At 36.8% G+C, this 22,776-nt stretch overlaps 1 protein-coding gene and 1 long non-coding RNA gene across 5 annotated transcripts in view; one reads left to right on the top strand and one right to left on the bottom strand.

The window, feature by feature from the left end:
• The window catches only part of LOC118021120, an 89,012-nt gene that overhangs the window by 13,333 nt on the left and 52,903 nt on the right, over positions 1–22,776 (bottom strand). The window lies entirely within an intron of this gene.
• Positions 1,411–22,776, top strand: part of AGBL3 (ATP/GTP binding protein like 3) — a 56,690-nt gene continuing 35,324 nt past the window's right edge. For 2 of the 4 annotated variants that reach the window (XR_004682112.1, XM_035021154.1), the window contains exons 1-4: positions 1,411–3,481; positions 4,394–4,454; positions 6,811–6,996; positions 13,301–13,408. Coding sequence is in view for 3 of the 4 variants with exons in the window: in XM_035021154.1 (XP_034877045.1) it covers positions 3,422–3,481; positions 4,394–4,454; positions 6,811–6,996; positions 13,301–13,408 (415 nt within the window). In the remaining variant the exon portion in view is untranslated. Of the gene's footprint in view, positions 3,482–4,393; positions 4,455–6,810; positions 6,997–13,300; positions 13,409–17,698; positions 17,838–19,435; positions 20,216–22,776 lie in introns of those variants that run through there. The other 2 variants (XM_035021155.1, XM_035021153.1) reach the window with 2 other exon arrangements.

Consider the following 22,776-nt stretch of genomic DNA (forward strand, 5'->3'; position numbering starts at 1 on the left):
CTCCCTCTGCCCCTTCCCTCTCCTCCCTTGAATAAATAAATAAATCTTTAAAAAAGAGAGAGAGAGAGAGGGAGGGAGGGAAGGAATGAGCGCTACCCCTACCAAGGCCCACCCACCTGGAGTACTTCCCAGGCTCTTTATTTTTCTCTTCTTTATTTCTCTCCATAGCAATCATCATCACCTGAGTGGGGTTTTGTTTTTTTTGTTGTTGTTTTTCTTTTTTTCCCATTGGTTTGTCTGTCTTCTTCCATAACCTCCCTGAGGAATGTCTGTTTGGTTTCCTCCAATAGCCTTACAGGAGAACGAACAATCCCTGCCAAGTAGTAGGCATTCAATAAAAATTAGGTGAAATAATGAAAGAATAAATGATCATGATTTTCAAAGTTTTGTTGAATTACTATTTATTTATGCACTGAAATAATTTTTCTCTATAGGAGTACTTGAAATATGATCATGTAAATATTTAGACTAAAAATCATGAGACTTAAGCCCCAGCTCTGCCTTTGATTTCTTGTGTAACCTGGTTAGCTAATTTCTTGGGAGCTTCTTCACCTTATATATCTGACACCCTATGGGTTGCAACCCTGACTCTAAAATCCAACAGAAAACTAGATTCCACATTTAAATATTCTCTGTGTATGTCACCTTTTTGTTGCATATGTATGGCATAAAACATAGTACAGCTATAAAAGGCACCTGATGGGGTTCAGAATTAACATCCACAAAATGTGCCACTTGGCATGCAGATTATTTGAAGCTGAAGACAATCTAGGCCCAAAGACTCAGGAAGAGCTTTTTATCTCCCCCTTACCTGCCTCTAAGAATTTAGAAAGAGGGCCTGATCCAGGAAAACAGGTATCACCGGAGAGAACTACAAAGAGTATGGGCTAGGTGCAGCAAGCCAGAAGGAGCTTGGCAAGGGCATGTTTTTGTTCAAATTCCTCTCTGTGTCCCCTGTCTCTGCATGGCATGGCATGGCATGGCATGGCAAAACATTTGTTTACCAAACATTTGCTCTTCCCACCTTCCTGTGAATTGTCTTCCTTCCCTTTGAAGCCCCAGGCCCCACCTTCTCTTTAGTTCGGGGTAGCATATGAGCCTCAGTTGCCTGTCGTGGAGGCTCTCCTGTCCTTGTGAGGTGTCCACACATAAGAAATTAAACTTATTTTTCTCCTATGAACCTCATCAATTTAATGAATATACCAGCCAAAAGAACTCAGAAAGACAGAGTAAACATTTTTCCTCCCATACACACCAAACAGCTCAAGACTTTTTTTCAGCTACACTTGGAAAGCTGTTTCAAATATGTTAAATTATCAACCAGACGTAAAGGCCAGGGGGAAATCACGATGATTTCAGGAAAAATGTCTTTAAGTCTCTTACGGACCAGAATGTCTAAGTCCGTTATGGGAAGAACGTATTTAATTAGATAAGACAATACATGTAAAGTGATTTACGTAGCGCCTCGGAAGGTAACAGGTGTTCAATACATTCGCTAACAATTATGCTACTTGAAGAATCTCTCAGCTGATAAGAATTTTGAGTATCGTCTATCACTCGATTATCAAGTATTTAGAGAGAAGTTTCGTTTTCTGAATAAAGATGATTATAGTCACACAATCGTGCAGAATGCCCCCCAGTGTGGGTACAAATGAAGACCAACAAAGCCCAAGTCTTAACCAGTAAGCTCTGTTGCCTCCTCGGAGAAAGGACATGACAAACAACCGACGGGCAGAACCTGAGGGACAAAGCCCTGCTCCGTCTTCCCCACTCCTAAATTTTCCCGCCAGGCCCCGCGCTCCACCCTAACGCAGCTGCGGATTCTCTCCGCCCCCAGCTCCTCAGCCCCTAGTTCCCGTCATCCCCTGGGCTCTCCCCTCCCCCGGCCGAAATCCCGCGTGGGCTCTTTTCCTCCGCGCTGGTCGCTAGGTGATTCCCGAGGACTGTGGGAAGTCTCGCGAGGGGGGGTCCCGTTGCCCTGGAAACGAGTGGCCTCGCCTCTTGCGGGGCGAAGGGCGTGGCTGGGGCTGTTAAACTACAGCGGCGTTGCTTCCAGCTACTAGACTGTCGGTGTCTCCGGTAGGACGGCTGCTCCCGCCAGGGAACGGACGACTGGCCAGGCCAGAGGACTCGGGGCGGGGGCGAGGGCCCGGCCAAGGCGGTCGAGAGGGGAAAGACATCGCAGACGGGACGCCCCCTGCGGGAAGCGAGCGCGCCTGGAAGACCGCGCGTTCCAGAAAATGGGCTCCTTCCCATACTGCCGCGTCCAGAAGTGAGGGTGGGAGGAACACCTTGCCGACACCACTTGTGGCTTAAAAGGCCCCAGTCCTCCCCACCTAGAAAGTGACCGTGCCTGCCCGCAGACCTGCCCGGCGCGGCTGGGCTTGGAAGCGTCTGCTTTTGCCTCTTCTGCCGCCGACGTGGAAGCTACGCAGGAGGCGCCCATCAGATAATCTGTGTGTGTGGCTTTCCTGAAGCCCAGGTTTTACATTACAGCAGGTCAGCACGCTGGTGTGCCGCCTGTGTTCGTGTAAGGCAATAGGATCAGGATTTATGCCAAGTTTTCCAAATTTGGAATTGTGGTGATCCCCAGATTGAGACTTAAGTCTCTTAATACTGGCGGGGTCTTCCCTCTTGCAATTAGTAGTTATTTGCTCTGTGTAGAGAGGAGCATAAACCAATAGATTGGAAACTGGCAAATTCCTTTGGTCTCTCAAAAATAATAGAATCTTAGCAAGGAATTTCTGTTACTCCATTGTCTTAATAGCCACTTGGGAGGATGCTTGCATGGGAGGAGTAGTGGTCATGGCCAATATAACCTTCTGATAGCTATTGAGATTTAAGAATAATTGAATATTAGAGACAGTATCTACAGAATATTAACCAAAATATAAAGAGAAAAGTGTATTGTAGTCATTTGAGCTTTTGGTCAATTGAAAATTAAGCAGAAAAAAATTTAAACTGTGTTGTTAGATTTCATTGCCTGAGTAAGTAACTATAATTTTTCTTTCATTCGTGATCTTTTTAAATGCCTCAGGATCATTCTGAACTTGCTATGCCCTGTGGTAATGTAAATACAGGATGTAAATGATTTGGCTGTGTAGCCTGGAGATTTCTTTTTTCAATTAAATTATTTACTTGATTAGTCTTTTATTGTGATTTTTGTCTCTTTTTCATGGAAATGGAAAATTTCTTCAAATCTTTGAAGCTGAATGTTTAATTAGCTGTGTCCTAATTAATTTAGCTTTTAGAGAAGCCTGTTGTCACTGTTAATTAAACACAATTGGATATATCTGGGGTTACTCATTTAATGTAATAAACACCTTCAAGTTAAACAGCAAACTGTCAAATAAGTTGCCTAGAAATTGTTTTACAGCCTACCTACATAATAAAAGAAATTTCAAGCCAGATATTGGAAGAAATGTCAGAAGATTCAGAAAAGGAAGACTATTCAGACAGAACAATCAGTGATGATGAATCCGTATGTTTTTTTTCAACTTTATCCCACTTAATTTCAGATAAAACTTGTTATAAATTCCCAGTAAAAATATTACAAAATCAGTTGGTTGTAAAAATCAATTGATGTTTAAACCACTTGTCACTGAAGTTGGAAAATAATTTGAAAGCCAAGATACTACTATGTGCAGTATGCCTTATCTAGAAAGAGAACCTATATTGATATTTTTGAGAAAATATTTTGGCTAAGACTCCTCTGAGTTTTACTTAACAGTGTGTATTAAATCATTACTAAGGTTTTATTTTTATAATTCATGTTCACTTATATGTATTCTGTTACATCATAATATGTATCGTAATACCAGATCCCCTGTGTTCTAAACCTGGGTATCACCATAATAGGTTTAATGTGGCTCTGATGTAACAAAGGAAAGGACATGGAGGAAGAAAAAGGGAAAAACAAAATGCAGTATTTCAAAATAGTTTGTCTGGTTCTAGTACATATGAGAGATTTCCTTCAGATTTTAGTAAAATGTAAATTATCAGGTATATAAGTTAAGGTCCCAAAATAAGCTCCCTAAAATAATGTATCACTCTTTAAGTCCATGGCTTTCTGTGCTGCTTTTCTTTTTGTTAACTTTATTGAAGTTTAAATTGTCTTGCCAGGTTTCCAGGAATTTTTAAACTGTATTTCCTCCGTACAGTCATTAATATGACCGTATCCAATGAAAGAAGGGGGATGAAAACTTGAAGGTTTCAGGATATTTGAAGTATTGGGCACTTTGAGACCAGTGGCCCATAATAATCCTTTGATTTTTATTTCATTCATTACAGAATAGAAAGAAGCACTCAATTCTAAGTACTAAAATAGATGTAAAAAATTTCTGGATGTGGAAACTTGTTTTTTTAAAAATATTTTAAAACTCTCCTGTTTTAGGATGAGGATAACTTCATGAAATTTGTAAGCGAAGATATCCACCGGTGTGCACTTTTAACAGGTTTGAACTTATCCATATATTCTCCCTTCTCTTTAGGATAAGACCTTGAGTATTCACTCAGGGTCAGTGAAAAATAAGAAAATGAAGAAACTAGAAAAAATTCAGATTGAATAATATAGAAGTGTATTCTGATATTGGATAAGGAAAGAAAATGTATCCACTTTTATAAGAATCTTTTGGAGCTCAAACTTTTAAGGTTTTAGGTAAACCTGATATTTAATGAAACTAAATAAAAGTTGTCATTACTTTATAAAGGAATACACTTAACATAAGGATTTAAATAGGCATTTCTTTAAATAACTAGCTCTTTAAATTTACTGTATGACTCAAGTTATAATGGACACTGTTTTGAAGTACATTTTTATTTAAATGAAGTTTGCCTGTATAGTTTCCTTAAGTGATTGATTTGCAAATGAACATATATATGGAATCTTGATGTATACTTTATTTTTTTTAAATGTATACATTTAGAGGGTTTTTTTAGTGTATATCTAAAATATTTCTTCTTAGAATTCACATATCTATCACAAGTAATCTGAAATTGAAATAAGGCTTTAATTTATCTTTTTTCCTCTTTTTCTTTTTTTTCTTTTCCTTTCTTTTTTTACCATCATCCTAAAACAAATCTTTTGAGATACCTACTATTCTCAGTTTGGTATGTATCCTTCTAGACCTTTTTCTTTGCATTTATACACATATCTATACCCATACTCATAGAAAATTTGTAGTACTAATTTATGGACTTCTTGCCATCCTTTTTTTCTTTTTAAAATTTTGCCAATCTGTTGGAAGAAAGGAGGTGACTCACTGTTTTCACTAACATTTCCTTTATTGCTGAAGAAATTGAGAATTATTTTATATGCTTGTCTCTAGTCACTCTTATAATGAATTGCCTGTTCATAGTAATCCTTTTTTAATGTTGCTTCTATTATTTAGAATTATTTTGATGTTAAATTTATCATTTATTTGTGGCTCTTTATTTTTATATCTGTTTAAGCTTCCCTACCCCAAGGTCACCAATATGATCATCTAAGTTTAAATACTTTGAATTTTGGTATTTAATTTCTCTATAATTTACATTTATGAATAGTATGAGATACGGATCTAATTTTATTTTCTAATTCATAGCTGCCTTGCCATTTTTGAGTCATACCATAAATTAGACAAAATGTGGTCTGTTCACATAATGAAATACTAGATGCTTAGTAACAGTCTGTTGAATAAATGGATCTAAATAACAATCCTGAGAAGTAGCAAGGGAAGGTGTTATTATTTCTTATTCACATACAGTAAAATTTATGTTCAAAGAGGCTGCATTAGCCATGCAAAATCGTATAGAAACAAAGTGGTAGAATAGAACTCAGTTTGTCTGACTCCTAGTCCAACTTGCTATATCTGCTCTTGTACAAAAATAGCCCCAAACTAAATCTAGGTAAAAAGCCACGTTTTGGAGGTGGTAGAGCAAGAGGAGACAAATGGAGAACCAAGTATGTGAACAGTAGGGAGAAAACCAGAAAGTGTAGCATCATAAAAGACAAGGTACAGGAGCTTAGGGAGGGGAGATTATCCACAGCAATTTGATGCCCCACAGCTAGCCCATTGAAAGAGACAGGGCCTCTGCACTACCTACTTGGGGCAACCCCATTGTATTTTGTGTGTATTATGCTCTTGGGGTTATGTCACACACTGACCCTAGAATGAGAACTGAGAAGAAGTTGTGACTGAGAGTTCTCTAGCAACCTTTGAGGATATAGAGCTAGTAGGTGGTAAGGAATTATGGTCATGGGGTGTATTTAACCCATTGGGCAAATAGTTGCCTCAGTGTGTTTAAGTTTAAGTAGAGGCGCCTGGGTGGCTCAGTCGGTTAAGCATCTGACTTCAGCTCAGGTCATGATCCCAGGGTCCTGAGTCTCAGGGTCCTGGGATCCAGCCCTGCATCAGGCTCCATGCTCCGCAGGAGTCTGCTTGTCCATCTCCCTTTCCCTCTGTCCCTCCTCCAGCTCGTGCTGTCTCTGTCTCTCTCTCTCAAATAAATAAATAAAATCTTAAAAAAAAAGACTCAACAGTAGACAGTTTGCTAGAAAATCTGCAAGAAACAAATGTTTTTGGAGTAGCATTGAGAATTTAGCATAAATTAATAGTATCTGAGGTCAACAACTACTTTTTGGCTATTGTGAAGATCAACTGTTATAAAATTTCAATAGTAACTTTATTTTTAAAATGGCATGAATTATAAAATGATATCCATAAATACAAATTAATGGTATTGGAAGGGAAAAAGGAATATATTTAAAAAGTATAGGAATTGGGGTTTTGCTGCTTATCACTCATGATTGTGTTTGAATTTTTTTTTCAGCTGACTCTATTAGTGACCCATTTTTCCCCCGAACTACCCAGATACTGTTGGAATATCAACTAGGGAGATGGGTGCCACGTCTTCGTGAACCACGAGATTTATATGGTGTCTCTTCTTCTGGTCCACTGAGCCCTACACGGTGGCCGTACCACTGTGAGGTCATTGATGAAAAGGTCCAGCATATTGGTATGTTCTTAGCAGTTTTTGGAATTCAAATATTAGCAAACTAACTTTGCCAACCTTAATTTTAATGAGGAGACTCGTGGTGTTAGAATATTGCATTCCAGCAGGAATAAAGCATGAGCTATATGTATCATTTAAAATTTTCTAGTGGCCACATTTGAAAAAGGAAAAAGAAACAAGTGAAATTGATTTCAAAAATATATTTTATTTAACCCAAATTTATCCAAAGTATTTTGCATTCTTTTTTTTTCATATGAAATCTGGTGTGCATTTACACTTGCATTTTAGCTCAGATCAGCCACATTTCAAGTGTTCAGAAGCCACATGTGCTTAAAAGGGGGACGTAAAACATGTGCCAGAATTTTGTAATTCTGAGCAATTCGAAATAGCATGACTATTCCAGTCACATTCAAACTCATACATAAAGTGAGGTCATGGACAGAGGGTATGCCAGATGGTTCTGCAGTCTTGCTCCTTTTTTCTCCATATCTCTTGCTCCCCACACCCCCCGAATATCTTTTTTCTCCTCTGTGTATCTTTATCCTCTTTCTTTCTTTCTCCCTTTTTTTCCACTTCTCTTCCGCTCTTATTTTTTTTTTATCTTTGTGCCCCTTTGTCTTTTTTTCTCTCCTTCCCTCTTTCTGCTTCTTTCCCTTAATGTATGTTTTATGGACCCAAAGAGGACATATTTTAGTGAATATTTTTATGTTTCTGTATATGCAGTCCCAAATTTTGTTTTCATTCAGTGTTTTGCAGCCTTATCTTCCCAGTCCTCACACCTGAATAATAGAAACATTTCCATTATTCATTACCTCCTCACTACCACTGTTTTTCACCTTGGGTTGATGATAGCATATACATTATTGCCAGGTAGAGATCTTATTAGACATTCACTGGTGAATAAAATTAAAAACTGGCTATAGTTACTGTAACTGTCTATACTTACTGTATTGCTTACTTAAATTAGATGCTACTTAGGCATTCTTATAAACTAAGTTTTCTCTTTATATTATCTAGTATATAGAGAAAGAGGGGAAGGGAGAAGTGCCTCTCTCCCTCTTTCCCCCCCTCTCTCTCTCTCTATATATATATGTATGTGTATACACACACACACACACACATATGCTTCAGAAAACTTTAAGTCAAAAGTTCTCAGCTGGGTGTTTAGGCCCCCCTGGTCTTATGGTCAAGTCAGGCTGTCTGATTCTGCCAAATGAAAACCATCAGTAAACAAACTGCCCATGATGGGTACCAGGGGAGTTTCAGACTTTAAATAGCACATTATAAATCTTACTGTCCTTACCTTGGCCAACTGTCAAAGCTAGATATCCAGACTTTCCCAGCTATAAAAATAGAGCTTTTCCAGTCAGCTATAAATGAACACTATCCTACACAACCATATACCTTGAAAGTCTTTCCATATAAGCTCATATATACCAATCTCTTTTTTAAATAAATTGGTTCATTAGATTTAATTCAGTGAATACAATACTTTCTTTAACTGGTGCCTTATCATTGAGTTTTAGATGTTTCCAGTCTTTGGCTCTGACAAACAGAACTTCATGAACATTCTTTTATATATGTCCTTCTCTGTGTGTGTGTGTGTGTGTGTGTGTCGTAGAGTAAATTCCTGGAGTTTCTAGTTAAAAGGATACTGCCAAATTGCCCTTCAAAAGGAGCTGTAACAATGTATAGTCATAAGTTTGTATGAGTGTGGTTGGTGGTCTTCAAGATTACCCTCAGGTTGAATGATTATAGAAGGACTCCTAGAACTCAAAAAAAATTTACAAAAGCTGCTATACTCATGGTTATGGTTTATTACATTGAAATGATACAGATTAAAATCAGCAAAGGTTAAAAAAAAATCAGCAAAGGTAAAAGGAACATAGAATAGAGTCCAGGAGAGATCAGACACAAGCTTCCAGTTGTCCCCTCCCAGTGTAGTCTTATGGACAGTGTTTAATACTCCCAGCCATGATGTGAGATAATACACATGAAGTATTGCCAGTCAGGAAAGCTCATCCAAGCTTTGGGGTCTATGGTTTCTTCTAGGGGCTGGTCATATCTCCATGGAGTACTCATGTGGCTGACCTTAGTTACTCAGTCTCTAGCCTTTCCTGTTAAAATTGATAGCATGTGGTGTAAGTCCCTCTACCATAAGTCACATTGCTGGCATAAATTATCTGGTATGACCCAAAGCCCGAAGTAGACAGACAGACAGACTCTCATCAAGCAGGATATTCCAAAGTCTGAGAAGTTATCTTCTAGGAGTTTAACAAGGGTGAAAGCTTTCTTGTGTATACAGAGTTTGGACAACCCAGGCCTGCTGAGTTAATCCTTTACTACACAGTGAGAGGGCCTATTTTCCCATACACTCATAAACACTGTTTAGTTACTTGTCTGATTTTCAACAGTCTGATATCATTTGTTTTATATGTTGCATTTCAATTTATATATTCTTTATTTATGAGCGACCTTGAACATCTTTATGTATATATATATTGACTGTTTTAGTTTTTATATTTATTTTATTATGGTAAGAGTACTTAACATGAGGTCTACCCTCAGCAGATTTTTAAGTGTGCAATACAGTATTGTTAACTAGAGGCACAAAGTTGTTACAGAGCTTATTCGTCGCATTATTGAAGCTTTAAATGTGTTGATTAGTAGCTCCCCATTTTCCCCTCCCGCTTGCTCCTAGCAACCACTGTTCCACTTTCTGATTCTATGAGTTTGACTATTTTAGATACTTTATATAAGTGGAATCATGTAGTATTTGTCCTTCTGTGACTGACTTATTTCATTCAGCATAATGTCCTCAGGGTTCATCCATGTTGTTGCATATTGCAGGATTTCCTTTTTTAAAACTGAATAATATTTCTCTCCCTCTCTCCCTCCTTCCCTCCCTCTCCCCCTCCTTCCCTCCCTCTCCCTGTGTGTGTGTAGCACATTCTCTTTGTATCATTTATCCATCAGTGGACATTCAGATTGTTTCCACATCTTAGCTATTGTGAATAGTACTGCAATGAATGTGGGAGTGCTAATATCTAATATATCTTCAAGATCCTCATTTAAGTTCTTTTGGGTAAATACCCAGTGGTTGGACGGCTGGATAATGTGGTAGTTCTATTTTTAACTTTTTGAGGAACTTCTACACTGCTTTCCACGGTGGTTGTACTATTTTTTATTCCCACCAACAGTGTACAGGGGTTCCAGTTTCTACACTTCCTTGCCAACACTTGTCTTTTGTTTTTTGGATAATGACCATCATAATAGGTGTGAAATGATACCTCCCTGTGGCTTTGATTTTCATTTCCCTGAAGCTCAGTGGTGTTAACAATGCAATCCCTATCAAAATCCCAGTGGCGTTTTCAGAGAAATAAAAAACAACTCTAAAAGTCAGATGGAACACAAAAGGCCACAGATAGCCAAATTAATCTTCAGAAAGAAGAACAAAGCTGGAGACATCACACTTTTTGATTTCAAAATGTACTACAAGAAGCAAGCTAGCCAGTTGTTTAAAAAGTTGTTAAATTATTTCCTGTAAACTGATTGGAAATGCCACAATTATTAATGCTAAACTTCTAGGTCTAATTTTGAATTTTACTCTAATCCATTAACTTGTCTATTCATATGATGGCATGAATTTTAAAGCTTAAAGCTTTAAAATAAATTGTTATGTGATAAACTTGGTTCACACCATTACTTTATTCTTTTTAAAAATTTTCCATTTTCTAGGCTACTTTTGCCAAGACCTTTCTCTAAAGATAAACATGGCCAATAAACACATGAAAAGATATTCAGCATCTTTAGTCATCTGGGAAATGCAAATAAATACCACATTGAAATACCACTTTATACCCACTGGAATAACTAGAATCAAAATCTGATAACATGTGTTGATGAGAAATTAAACATATGCCCCCCAAAAAGCTTATATGTAAGTGTTAATATAGTACCATTATTCTAATAGCCAAAAGGAAACAATCCAAATATCCATCAGTGGATGAGTACTGTTTCATGGAAATCAGAGGAGACTACATTTTACATTTTAACTTCAGCTCAGCAGTAAGCAATGATGACCGTGTGGAGCATAACCTGCTGATGGCTGATTCTGTACATTGGTTGACAGCTTTGCATTGTCAACTAAAATTGAAGCCATGTATGTCCTAAAATTTAGAATTCCTACCTCAGGATCTATAACCAAGAGAAATGTGGGCACATGTGTTCCAAGGAACATGTATAAAGCTTATCATAGAACCATTGTTCATGATGGCCTTAACCTGAAACAACCTGAATGCCCATTATAAATAGAAGTGGATAAATAGATTGTAGCATTTTTATGTAATAAATTCTATAGCAATAAAAATGAATTACAGCAACACGCCACAAGATGGATTGATTTCACAAATATGTGAAAAAAGAGAAGACTATTATGTAATTCAACTTATGTAAGTACAAAAATAGGCAAAACAAAGCTATAGTTTCATATCAATACTTACGTAGATATATTTATGCACATATATGTATGTACTCAGATTGTAGTAGATATATTTATGCACATATATGTATGTACTCAGATTATAAAGTTATAAAGGCAGATGAAGAAGCGATTGTGTTATGGTAAGGTTAATGGTTATAGTTCAAGGGGAAGGAGGAACGAGTGATCAGAAGGGGGTATGAGTGGGGCCTCTGAGGGGCTGGCAATGTAATAGATCTTGATCTAAATGCTATATGCTTTGTAATAAAGCTCAGAACTATACTTCTTTGGTTTTGTACTTCTCATAAGTATAATTCCTCATAAACATTTTGTTTAAACATTTTGTTTATTTCTGACCATGTGAGTTATGGGTAGAATGAGCACAAATAATTGGCAAAACAGTGTTTCAGAGTAGAATCTGGAAATAGACTAGCACATTTAAGACCAAATTATTTTTAATAAAGTCACCAGAGCAATCCGGTGGGGATAAGTCTTTTTAATGATTGGTGCTGTAACAACCTAGTGTCCATGTAGAGAAAAAATAAACTTGACCTCTACCCTCTCAGCACACACAAAATTAATTCAAGATAGATCACAGGACTAAACATAAAAATTAACTCATAATGCTCCTTGAAGAAAACATAGTACAATATCTTCATAATCATAGGATAAAAACAGTTCTAGAGAGGACCCAGAAAGAAAAAAGAAACAATGAAAATAAGTTTGACTTCATCAAAATTTTAAATTTCTCACCAAAAGATACAATTAACAAAATGAAAAGGCAAGCCACAGTCTAATATTCCCAGCACATATCTGACAAAGAATTTGTATGCAAACTATAGGAAGAATTCCTACAAACCAATAATAAAAACTAATTAAAAATGGGCAAAAGAGTTGAACAGACATTGCTCAAAGGAAGACATATAACGGCTAATAAATGTGCAAAAGTGTTAAACATGGGAAAGGAAAATGAAAATCACAGTGAGATACCACTTTACACTAGAATGGCAAAATTTAAAAAAATTTTAGAATGTAGAACAACTGGAACTCTTATTCTATTAACTTGCTTTTTACTTATTTTTTTTGTTATGTCACCACACAGAGTGTCATTAGTTTTTGATGTAGTGTTCCATGATTCATTGTTTGCATATAACACCCAGTGCTCCATGCAGAACATGCCCTCCTTAGTACCCATCACTGGGCTAACCCATTCTCCCCCCTCAAAAATACCCCTCTGTTTGTTTCTCAGAGTCCACAACTGGAACTCTTAATGCATTGTTGGTATGAGTGTAAAATTGTACAACCACTCTGAGAAAAGGTTCAGCAATTTTTCTCTTTAATAAAAGAAAATATACATCTATGTATTTGTTAGAACTCGTTGAACATACAATTCAGATCTGTACATTGCATTATATATAATAAGTAAATTTTACTAAATTTAAAAAATAGCCACAATCCTTCATCCATGTATCTTCACCCTTTGTAATGTCATCTTCCATTCCCTTCTATCAAGAGGTGTCCTCTTTTCCCCACCCCTGGAAATAGGATGGCCTGTGACTTGCTTTAGCAAAACCAAGTGTGGCATAAGCAATAGCATGTCAGTGTTGACCTAGGTCTCAAAAGTCTTTGCGTACTTCTGCTTTCTCTTAAACCCTGTCCAGCCACCACAGAACAATCCATAGCTAGCTTATTGGATAGTTAAGCCCTGCATAAAACACTAAATTTTAGCCTAGATATACCAATGAATGACTTGAAAATATACAATAAAAATTTCACGTTTTATTTTGAAGTAGTATTCAAATAAAGTTTTCTCTTTTTTCTTTCCAGATTGGACTCCTTCTTATCCTGAGCCATTGTACACCCCAACAGGCCTAGAGATGGAACCCCTTTATCCAAACTCCAAGGAAGATACTGTAGTTTATCTAGCTGAAGATGGTGAGTACCTAATGAGACACATTGCTATAAAATATAATTTGGTACCTAGATTCATCCCTTAATTACATTTGTTTTGCTGTTTATAATGGAAACTGCACATTACCAGGAAGTCCCTGTCTCCATCAAGATGTTTGGTTACAGACTGATTCAAATGTGTATTTAGTGCTAATTATATTCTTGAAGGTGTACTGCAGTTTATACAAAGTTACTTTAAAATAAAATGTATTGCCCACTACAATGGAGAGTTATATTTAGAAGGAATTATGCTTCACATCAGTTTTCAAAGATAAATCCAGTGGAGTGTTGTACGACTATTATTGCCTTTCTATTCATAGGTCACATTCATGAAATCTTTCAGATGATTTTCTTTTTATTTCATGCCAGTTTGATACTTTCTTGAGATTGCATCTTTCAAAGGGGGAAATACCCCACACTGTAAGTAACATCTAAGATGGTATCTCAGGAAAGTGTTCTTAACAGGCAGGATCAATATTTGTACTTTGAGAACTCTAGTAATGCAAAATCTCTTATCTGCTTTATGATAGAATGCAAATAATCAAACATAGATGTCTCAGCCTATATCCTCAACTGCGTTGCTCCTAAAGCACCATTGTAAGGAAGTATGGGACTCCTGCACAATTAAAGGGCTGGCAAAACAAAAATTTACAAGGATTGTTTCCTATACAGCAAACAATTGTAGAAATCATATACTCACATATTTTTAACAAAAAAGGTAAAGACAAGCATCTCTGATTTTTTTTAATTTAATTTCAAATATTTGCACGGCTAACCTGCCTTAGAGTTCCACACACAACTTAAATAAGATCTGATAAAATATTAAAATAGTTAAGGTGAGTCAGTCAGGGTCTTGTCAGGAACTGGATGGCATACTTGGAGTAATTTAAGAAAGTTTAATGAAAGTATCACTTACCAAAGTGTGGATAGAATTAAGGGAGACTAACAAGGGGTGGTAAAGCAACCTAGGACTGTCAACAGAGCAAAATCATTGTTTCTTCTAGTCCTGAAAGAGTAAGAAGACAAAATGGTTTCCAGATCTGTAGCTGTAGGAGAGGGAAGTCCCTAAATAACTGGGGGGAAAGAATTCTGGGGTCATATTTTTTTCTTCTAAAGATTTTTTTTAAAAGATTTACTTATTTATTTTAGAAAGAAAGAGAGTGTGTATGCACAAGTTGGGGGAGGGGTGGACGGACAGAGAGAGGGGAAGCAGACTGCCTGCTGAGAGGGGGGCCCAACGCAGGGCTCAACCTCAGGACCCTGAGACCATGACCCGAGCCGAAACCAAGAGTCAGACACTTAACTGACTGAGCCACACAGGGGCCCCTCAAGACTTTTTTCTTTAAAGATGTTGTGCCATTGTCTTGTGACATCTATTGTCTTTAATAAAAAGACAACCGTAATTTTTATCATTGTTCCCTATATGTGTGATGTGTCTTTTTCTCTCTGGATGTTTTTAGCAATTTGACTATGATCTGCCTAGATTTGGGTACCTTTATATTTATCCTGCTTGATGTTTGCTAACTTCTTGGGTCCATAGGTTAATAGAGTTGGGTTTTTTTCCCCCAAATTTGAGAACTTTTCAGCCATATTATTTCTATATTATTTTCAGCCACATATTTTTTCTATATTATTCATTCTCTTCTGTCCTTTGGAATTCCAATTACACATATGCTGGATTTCTAGCTATGTTCCACATGTCAGTGGATCTTTATGTTTTTTTTCCTTCTCCTTGAGTTTGGATTAATTGTATTTATTTGTTTTTAAGTTCACTGAGTCTTTCTTTTGCAATATTCAATTTTTCTTAAACCCATCTAATCTTTAATTTCAATTATTGTATTTTTTATTTCTAGAATTTTTCTTTTTTTTAAATAACAACAACTAAAATTTATTCAGTGCTTACTATGTGTCAGGCATGGATCTAAACACTGAAACACTTTACATATTATCTTTTAGTCCTTTAAAGATGTCATCCCATTGGCCTCTGACCTCTGTTGTTCCTAATGAGAAGTCATTAGTAATTCCTATCATGGTTCTCCTGTTTGTGATGTGTTTGCTTTCTCTGGCTGCTTTTATTCATTATCTTTATCTTTCTTTTTTTTTTATTCTATATATTTTATTTTTTAAATTTATTTTTAATTTAAATTCAGTTAATTCACATATAATTGTTACTGGCTTCAAAGGTAGAGGTCAGTATTTATCAGTCTGATATACTACCCAGTGCTCATTATATCACGTGCCCTCCTTAATGTCTATCACCTTGTTACCCCATCCCCACAACCTCCTCCACTCCAGCAACCCTCGGTTTGTTTCCTATTATTGAGAGTCTCTTATGGTTTGTCTCCCTCTCTGGTTTCATCTTGTTTCATTCTTTCCTCTCTTCCCCTATGAGCCTTTGTTTTGTTTCTTAAATTCTGTATATTAGTGAGATCATATGATAATTGTCTTTCTCTAATTGACTTATTTCGCTTAGCATAATCTCCTCTAGTTCCATCCATGTCATTGAAAATGGCAAGATTTCATTTTTTTGATGACTGAGTACTATTCCATTATATATATATATATATATACCACATCTTCTTTATCCATTCATCTGTCGATGGACATTTGGGCTTTTTCCATAATTTGGCTGTTGTAGACATTGCTGCTATAAACATTGGGCTGTAGGTGCCCCATCGGATCACTACATTTGTGTCTTTGGGGTAAATACTAGTAGTGCAATTGCTGGGTCATAGAGTAGCTCCATTTTCAACTTTTTGAGGAACCTCCATACTGTTTTCCAAAGTGGCTGCACCAGCTTGCATTCCCACCAACAGTGTAAGAGGGTTCCCCTTTCTCTGCATCCTCGCCAATATCTGTTGTATTTCTAGAATTTTCATTTGGTTCTTTTTTGTAGTTTGGGGGTTTTTTGAGATTACTTTATCTGCTTATTCATTATCTATCTTTTCCCTTAAGTCTTTAAATACATATATTCAATTCAATTCTGTGTGTGTGTGTGTGTGTTTAAAGTCCTCTGTTAATCCCAACATCTGGGTTATCTTGGGGTTTGTTGAATGTGTGTGTGTGTGTGTGTGTGTGTGTGACCATGGATCACATTTTTCCTGATTTTCTTCATGCTTCATAATTTTTTCCTAATATGCAGGACATTGTAAAAGATATGTCGTAGGAGTCTGTATTACGTTCTTTTCAAAAATTATGCTGAATTTTGTTCTGGTAGGCAGTTAAATTGCTGGCAGATCACTTTGCTTCTTTCAGCTTTGGTTTTATTTTTTTATTTTATTTATTTATTAGAGAGAACACAAACAGGGGGAGCAGCAGAGGGAGAGGGAGAAGCAGCCCCCCACGAGTGGGAAGCCTGATCTGGAGGTCAATCCCAGGGCCCTGAGATCATGACCTGAGCCAAAGGCAGATGCTTAACCAACTGAGCCACCCAGGCACCCTGGTTTTATATATTTTTTTAATAAGGGCAGATCTGTTTTCATTGTGTCTTAGTCATTTAGTCCTAGGTCATTGTCCTTGCCCTTGGATGTGGTACTTACACCTAAAATGCAGCCTTTCTGGAGTCATGATTGAATGCCTGAGATACTCAAAGAAGTCTTTCCATTCTGGATAGTTTAGAATTACAATATATTCTAGAATGGCATATCTGATATCTCAGCCCCACAGTTAATACTCTCTTATCTTACTGAGTCTTATTCTGTACTTCTGTAGCCAAACCTTCAGCCCTATGTAGCTTTCTTCTCTCTGGTGTCCTGCCTCATAATTTCAGCAGCCACAAGCAACAGTCTGGCCTCCTCAGCTCAGTAAGACTGCCCTACTACTATTCTTAAGTGCCACCTTCTTAAGATGTAGTCAGACAGTATTGCCAGGAGGAAAGCCAAGGTTAGACATGGACTTACTTCATGATTTTTTTTTTTCAAACATTCTGTATAGTCCTAGTCTATATGTTATCCAGATGTGTGAAAACAGCTCATTTTCTTTGGTCCAGCTTTATAGTTACTTATACTGAAAGGGCAAATTCAGGACCAATTACTCCATAATAATCAGAAGCAGAATAAATATTTTTAATGTGAGAAATACATGAATTTATTTTGGGCATTGCTTTTCTAGTCTGAACACTCTTAGACTTTCTATTTCAACAAATCTGTGTGTCACATTACTTAAAAATTTAAAATCCTTAGTGACACTTCAGTTATACTGTGGCTCCACACTTTATGCAGGATAATCCGTGTACTCTGGACATGGTTTGATAGTATGGTCTTCTTCTGTCATCAGCTTACAAGGAGCCCTGTTTTGTGTATTCCCGAGTAGGGGGCAACCGAACACCTCTGAAGCAACCTGTGGATAACTATGACAATACTTTGACGTTCGAAGCAAGGTTTGAGAGTGGAAATCTACAGAAGGTAGTCAAAGTGTAGGTTTTAATTATTTTTATTTGAGGAGCTAGACCTTCAGCTATTTATTATTTTTGGTATTGGGTACATTGAAGTTTTAGTATTTGTAAATGAACTGCAATTCCTTGAGGTATGATGCCAATTAGAGATGATTATGAAGGGGGTATGAAAGGTTCACATTCTGGATTCAAATACTCTGAACTTAAGTCAAACAGGTTTCTGTACTGTACATTTTTTTTTAAGATTTTATCTATTTATTTGACAGAGAGAGACATAGCGAGAGAGGAAACACAAGCAGGGGGAGTGGGAGAGGGAGAAGCAGGCTTCCTGCTGAGCAGGGAGCCCGATGCGGGGCTCGATCCCAGGACCCCGGAATCATGACCTGAGCCGAAGGCAGTCGCTTAACGACTGAGCCACCCAGGCGCCCCGGTACTGTGCATTTTTAATATGCCAATATGAATTGTCATAGAGACGCACACTGCTTCTCAAACTTTTTAATGGAATAATACTTGGGATGAATGTTCTGTAAAACATGTTTGGGAACATGCATGCTATCCAAGGGCATTCTTTAAAAAATTTTTACTATAAAAAAATTCAAGTATGGAGAATAATACAGTTCTCCATTAACCATCACATACCCATCACCTAGATGCAACAGCTATGGTTTTGCATTATTCGTTTCACCTATTCATAGGCCACTGTTGTTAACACACACATACACACAAAGGAAGTACATAGTGCTGATGGAATAGAAGGTTACTTGGTAAAGAAAAAGTCACAATTAACCCAGTAAGATTGTGTGTGTATATGTGTATAAAACAAACGTACCAATAAAATTATTTTTGGGTGCCTGGGTGGCTCAGTTGGTTAAGCCTTCAGCTCAGGTCATGATCATGATCCCAGGGTCCTGGGATCGAGTCCCGCATCGGGCTCCCTGCTCTGCGGGGAGCCTGCTTCTCCCTCTCCCACTCCCCCTGCTTGTGTTCCCTCTCTCGCTGTGTCTGTCTCTGTCAAATAAATAAATAAAATCTTAAAAATAAATAAATAAATAAAATTATTTTTACCTTTAAGTATCCTCAGTGACTAAGTATGGGGAATGCAAATAGTTCTCAAATACAGTCCTCAAAGAGTTTCAAATTTTTCAGTGTATGTGGTTTTATTAATTTATATGTTTTAAACCTTTCTAAGTGATAGTATTTCAGATCCCTAGAGTTTGAATCTAACAGAAAGCAGGAATATATATCTGAAGTAAAAAAAGGAACATCGGACTTGATTTCAGTTTTAGGAGCTCTTTAATCATTTCTTCTATAGGAAACATAATTGGGTTGAAATATAGAATTTTTTATCAAATGCCCATTTTAATGTGCTCTCTTGAATTACAAAAAAATAAAAAGGCTTTAGAGAATTAGCATAGAAGCAGTTTCAGATCCAATAAAAGAGAAAGTTTCAAAACTTTGATCTTTTACAATTGCTTGCTATTGGATGCTGCCTAAATAAACAGCTTCAGGAAAAAAGGCTTTCTGTGAATAGGTAAAAGTAAAATAATTTTCCTTATTTAATTTGAACTTGAATGTCATTTTTACATTTTTATGTGTTTTTCTTTCCTTCTGTGTATTAGGGCAGAATATGAATACCAGTTGACCGTGCGCCCTGACCTCTTCACAAATAAACACACCCAGTGGTACTATTTCCAAGTCACTAATACCCAAGCAGGAATAGTCTACAGATTCACTATAATCAATTTCACTAAGCCTGCTAGTCTTTACAATCGGGGTATGCGCCCACTCTTTTATTCTGAAAAAGAAGCCAAGGCTCATAATATTGGCTGGCAGAGAATAGGAGATCAAATCAAGTATTACAGAAACAACCAGGGACAAGAGGGGCGCCATTATTTCTCTCTTACATGGACATTTCAATTTCCACACAACAAAGATACCTGCTACTTTGCTCACTGCTATCCATATACTTACACCAACCTGCAAGAATATCTTTCTACTATCAATCATGACTCAGTACGGTCAAAGTTTTGTAAAATACGTGTCTTGTGCCACACGATTGCTAGGAACATGGTGTATGTTTTAACAATCACTACTCCCTTCAAGAGCACTGACTCAAGAAAACGAAAGGCTGTGATTTTGACTGCAAGGGTACATCCAGGAGAAACCAACAGCTCTTGGATCATGAAAGGCTTCCTAGATTATATTTTAGGAGACTCAAGTGATGCGCAGTTGCTTCGGGACACTTTCATCTTCAAGGTGGTACCCATGCTGAATCCAGATGGTGTGATTGTGGGAAATTATCGTTGTTCCTTAGCTGGACGAGATTTAAACCGTAATTATACATCTCTCCTGAAGGAATCATTTCCTTCTGTTTGGTATACCCGGAACATGATCCGTAGGTAAAATAAGCCTCAAATTACCTCTCTGCTTATTTAGTAAACTTGGTAGTGAGATTTTTGCTCCCACCATCCCATTCGTTTTACTCTAGCTTTTAAGATAGCTTAACTGATAGTTTAACTATAGCTACTTAATTTTTTCCCCATTCTTTCCACTCTTCTTTCTGGCATTATGCCACTGGATTCACTAGCCTTTTCTTAAATAATGAATAAATTTCTAGAACATTTTAATGGCTTTGTGAAACTAATAGTTAAATTTGCTTATCCCAAATCTGGTTTCTTGCTAAAGCTAAAGGTAACACTGATGTTTAGTTTGGGATGCTTGAATCTCTTACATGTGAAAATTCTATCTCACAGGGCCTCCTGGCACTATGTTGATCATACATTGCTCTATGATGAGCCTTTTTTTATTCAGTTTTTAATTTTAATTCCAGTATGGTTAACATATAATGTTATATTAGTTTCAGGTGTACAATATAGGGATTCAACAATTCCGTACATTACTCAGTGCTCATCATGATAAGTGTACTCTTTATTATGATAAGTCTTTTGACTATCAGGATACATAGTTATTAAAATATTAAAATAAAACTTTGATGAATTATAGTCTTATTTCCCCCCTGAAAAAAATTGAAAAGCTTTAAATTTTCCAAAGAATCCAGGTCAGTAAATGCACATAATATTTAAATGTTTGTTGAATGGGTGAATTCTTTAATAGATTCAGGTGATAACAATCAGAAATTGGCATGTGCTTGAGCAAAAAAATTTAGAGTCACAGAACCCCATTCCAAGTCCAAAGCCCCTTAACCTTTTTGGCTAAGAGTGTGGAGTGGAGTTAAAATATCAGATTGGAATCCTGCTATATCATTTACTAACTGTGTGACCTTGAGCAATTTAAAAACAAATCTAAACCTCAATTTTCTCATCTATAAAATGGTAATAATAATACTAAACTCATAGGCAGGAGGATTAAATGAGAATATTATTAATAAAGTGTCCAGAATAAAATATGGGCATTGAAAGCTCTAAATGTATTCAGTATTAGCTCAGATATAAAAAGAAAAAAAAAGTTGATGAATCAGATATAGATGTAAAAACTCTTTGTAAACTCTTTAGGATTATTCAAATATTTATAACAATAAGTACTGTTGTAGAGAGTGTCTATGTCCTGATCCCACTTTGTTACCAGGGCCCCTAGTGCAAGTACAAGGACCCTGTTTCAGGGCTGAGGCCCTCAAGGATACCTCCAGCCCCTCGGAGGAGCTGACAGGCTTCAGAGGCACCAAGACACATGGCCCCAACCATCTCAGTTCAGTCTCCACTTTCACTTCCACGTTAATTCTTTTATCTGCTTAGGCACAGAGGGAGTGAAGTGCAAATCCCCTCAAAAAGGACTGAAAATTCTTTGTTTTCATACCCCTCAAAGATGTGGACTCCAGGATTCCCTGTAGTTATCTGAGAAATGTTAAGTGATAAAAGATTTTTAAAAAACCATGACTTCCTTATTTTTCTGGGGATGGCAAACAAGCAAAAGAGAGTGAAGTGCAATGTGGTATCCTGGATTGGATTCTGGGACAGAAAAGACATTAGTGGCAAAACAAGTGAAATCCAAATAAGGTTGGGAGTTTAGTTACTAGTGGTGTATCAATGTTGGTTTCTTCATTTTTGACACTGTACCGTGGTTATGTAAGATGTTCACATTAGGGGAAACTGGGTGAGGGGTCTATGGAAGCATTCTATTTTTGCAAATTTTGTGTAAACTAAAATTATTCCAAAATGTAAAATATATATATATATAAGAAATTAAGCTGATTAGAATATAATATCTACTTAGTGCTCTTTGACTTTAAGGGTCCCTGCTCCAACACAAGATGGATTATAGGCCAAGGCCATTTGGCTTGTCTCTACGGAAAATACTTTAAATGTCTCCATTCTTCTCAGATTGCCTTGTAAGAAGGTTAAGGCAGGAATCCAATCAGTTAGTTTCAGAAAGACTTCCAAGAGAGAAAACTACCTTAATGCAATTAATCATAGTTAGGTAAGTAGAATAAGAAGTCACATATGTGTGGGAAGGCAAGCAGCTGTCAGTATATCTAAGATTTAGCATATTTAAAGAATATGAGAATAAGAAAGAGTAGATTTTAGCATAGGATGCTTAGTATAAGATACTTAGAATATCTTAGCCTGTGGGTAAGAAAAAAGACCCAAGCCATTTCTCAAGTGATTTAAATTCATGTAAAATTAGACCCTTTGGAAGTAATGAGATATCTTTGGGAATTACTGAGTTTATTTTGATTTACCTGTAAGAAACGGAAAGATCATTAAAACTGGGGAAATGTTGGCCAAAAAATGTTCAGCATATTTCATATTTAAAGCCCTAACTTGATAATCTTGCTTTATAATCCACTTAGTTTTCTAAAAACTTGTAATGATCATTTAGTGGCTTTATGGCAGTCTTATATTATCAATTAGAATTTATTGGGCACCAAATGAGAAAAGGGCAATCAATTAATACATGTAACAGACCTCACTGTGGGATTTCTCTATAGTTTAAAGAAGTAGTA

Source organism: Mirounga leonina, unplaced genomic scaffold (assembly GCF_011800145.1).
Source record: "Mirounga leonina isolate KUSES-001 unplaced genomic scaffold, KU_Mleo_1.0 Mir_174, whole genome shotgun sequence".
Taxonomy (NCBI): Eukaryota; Metazoa; Chordata; class Mammalia; order Carnivora; family Phocidae; genus Mirounga; species Mirounga leonina.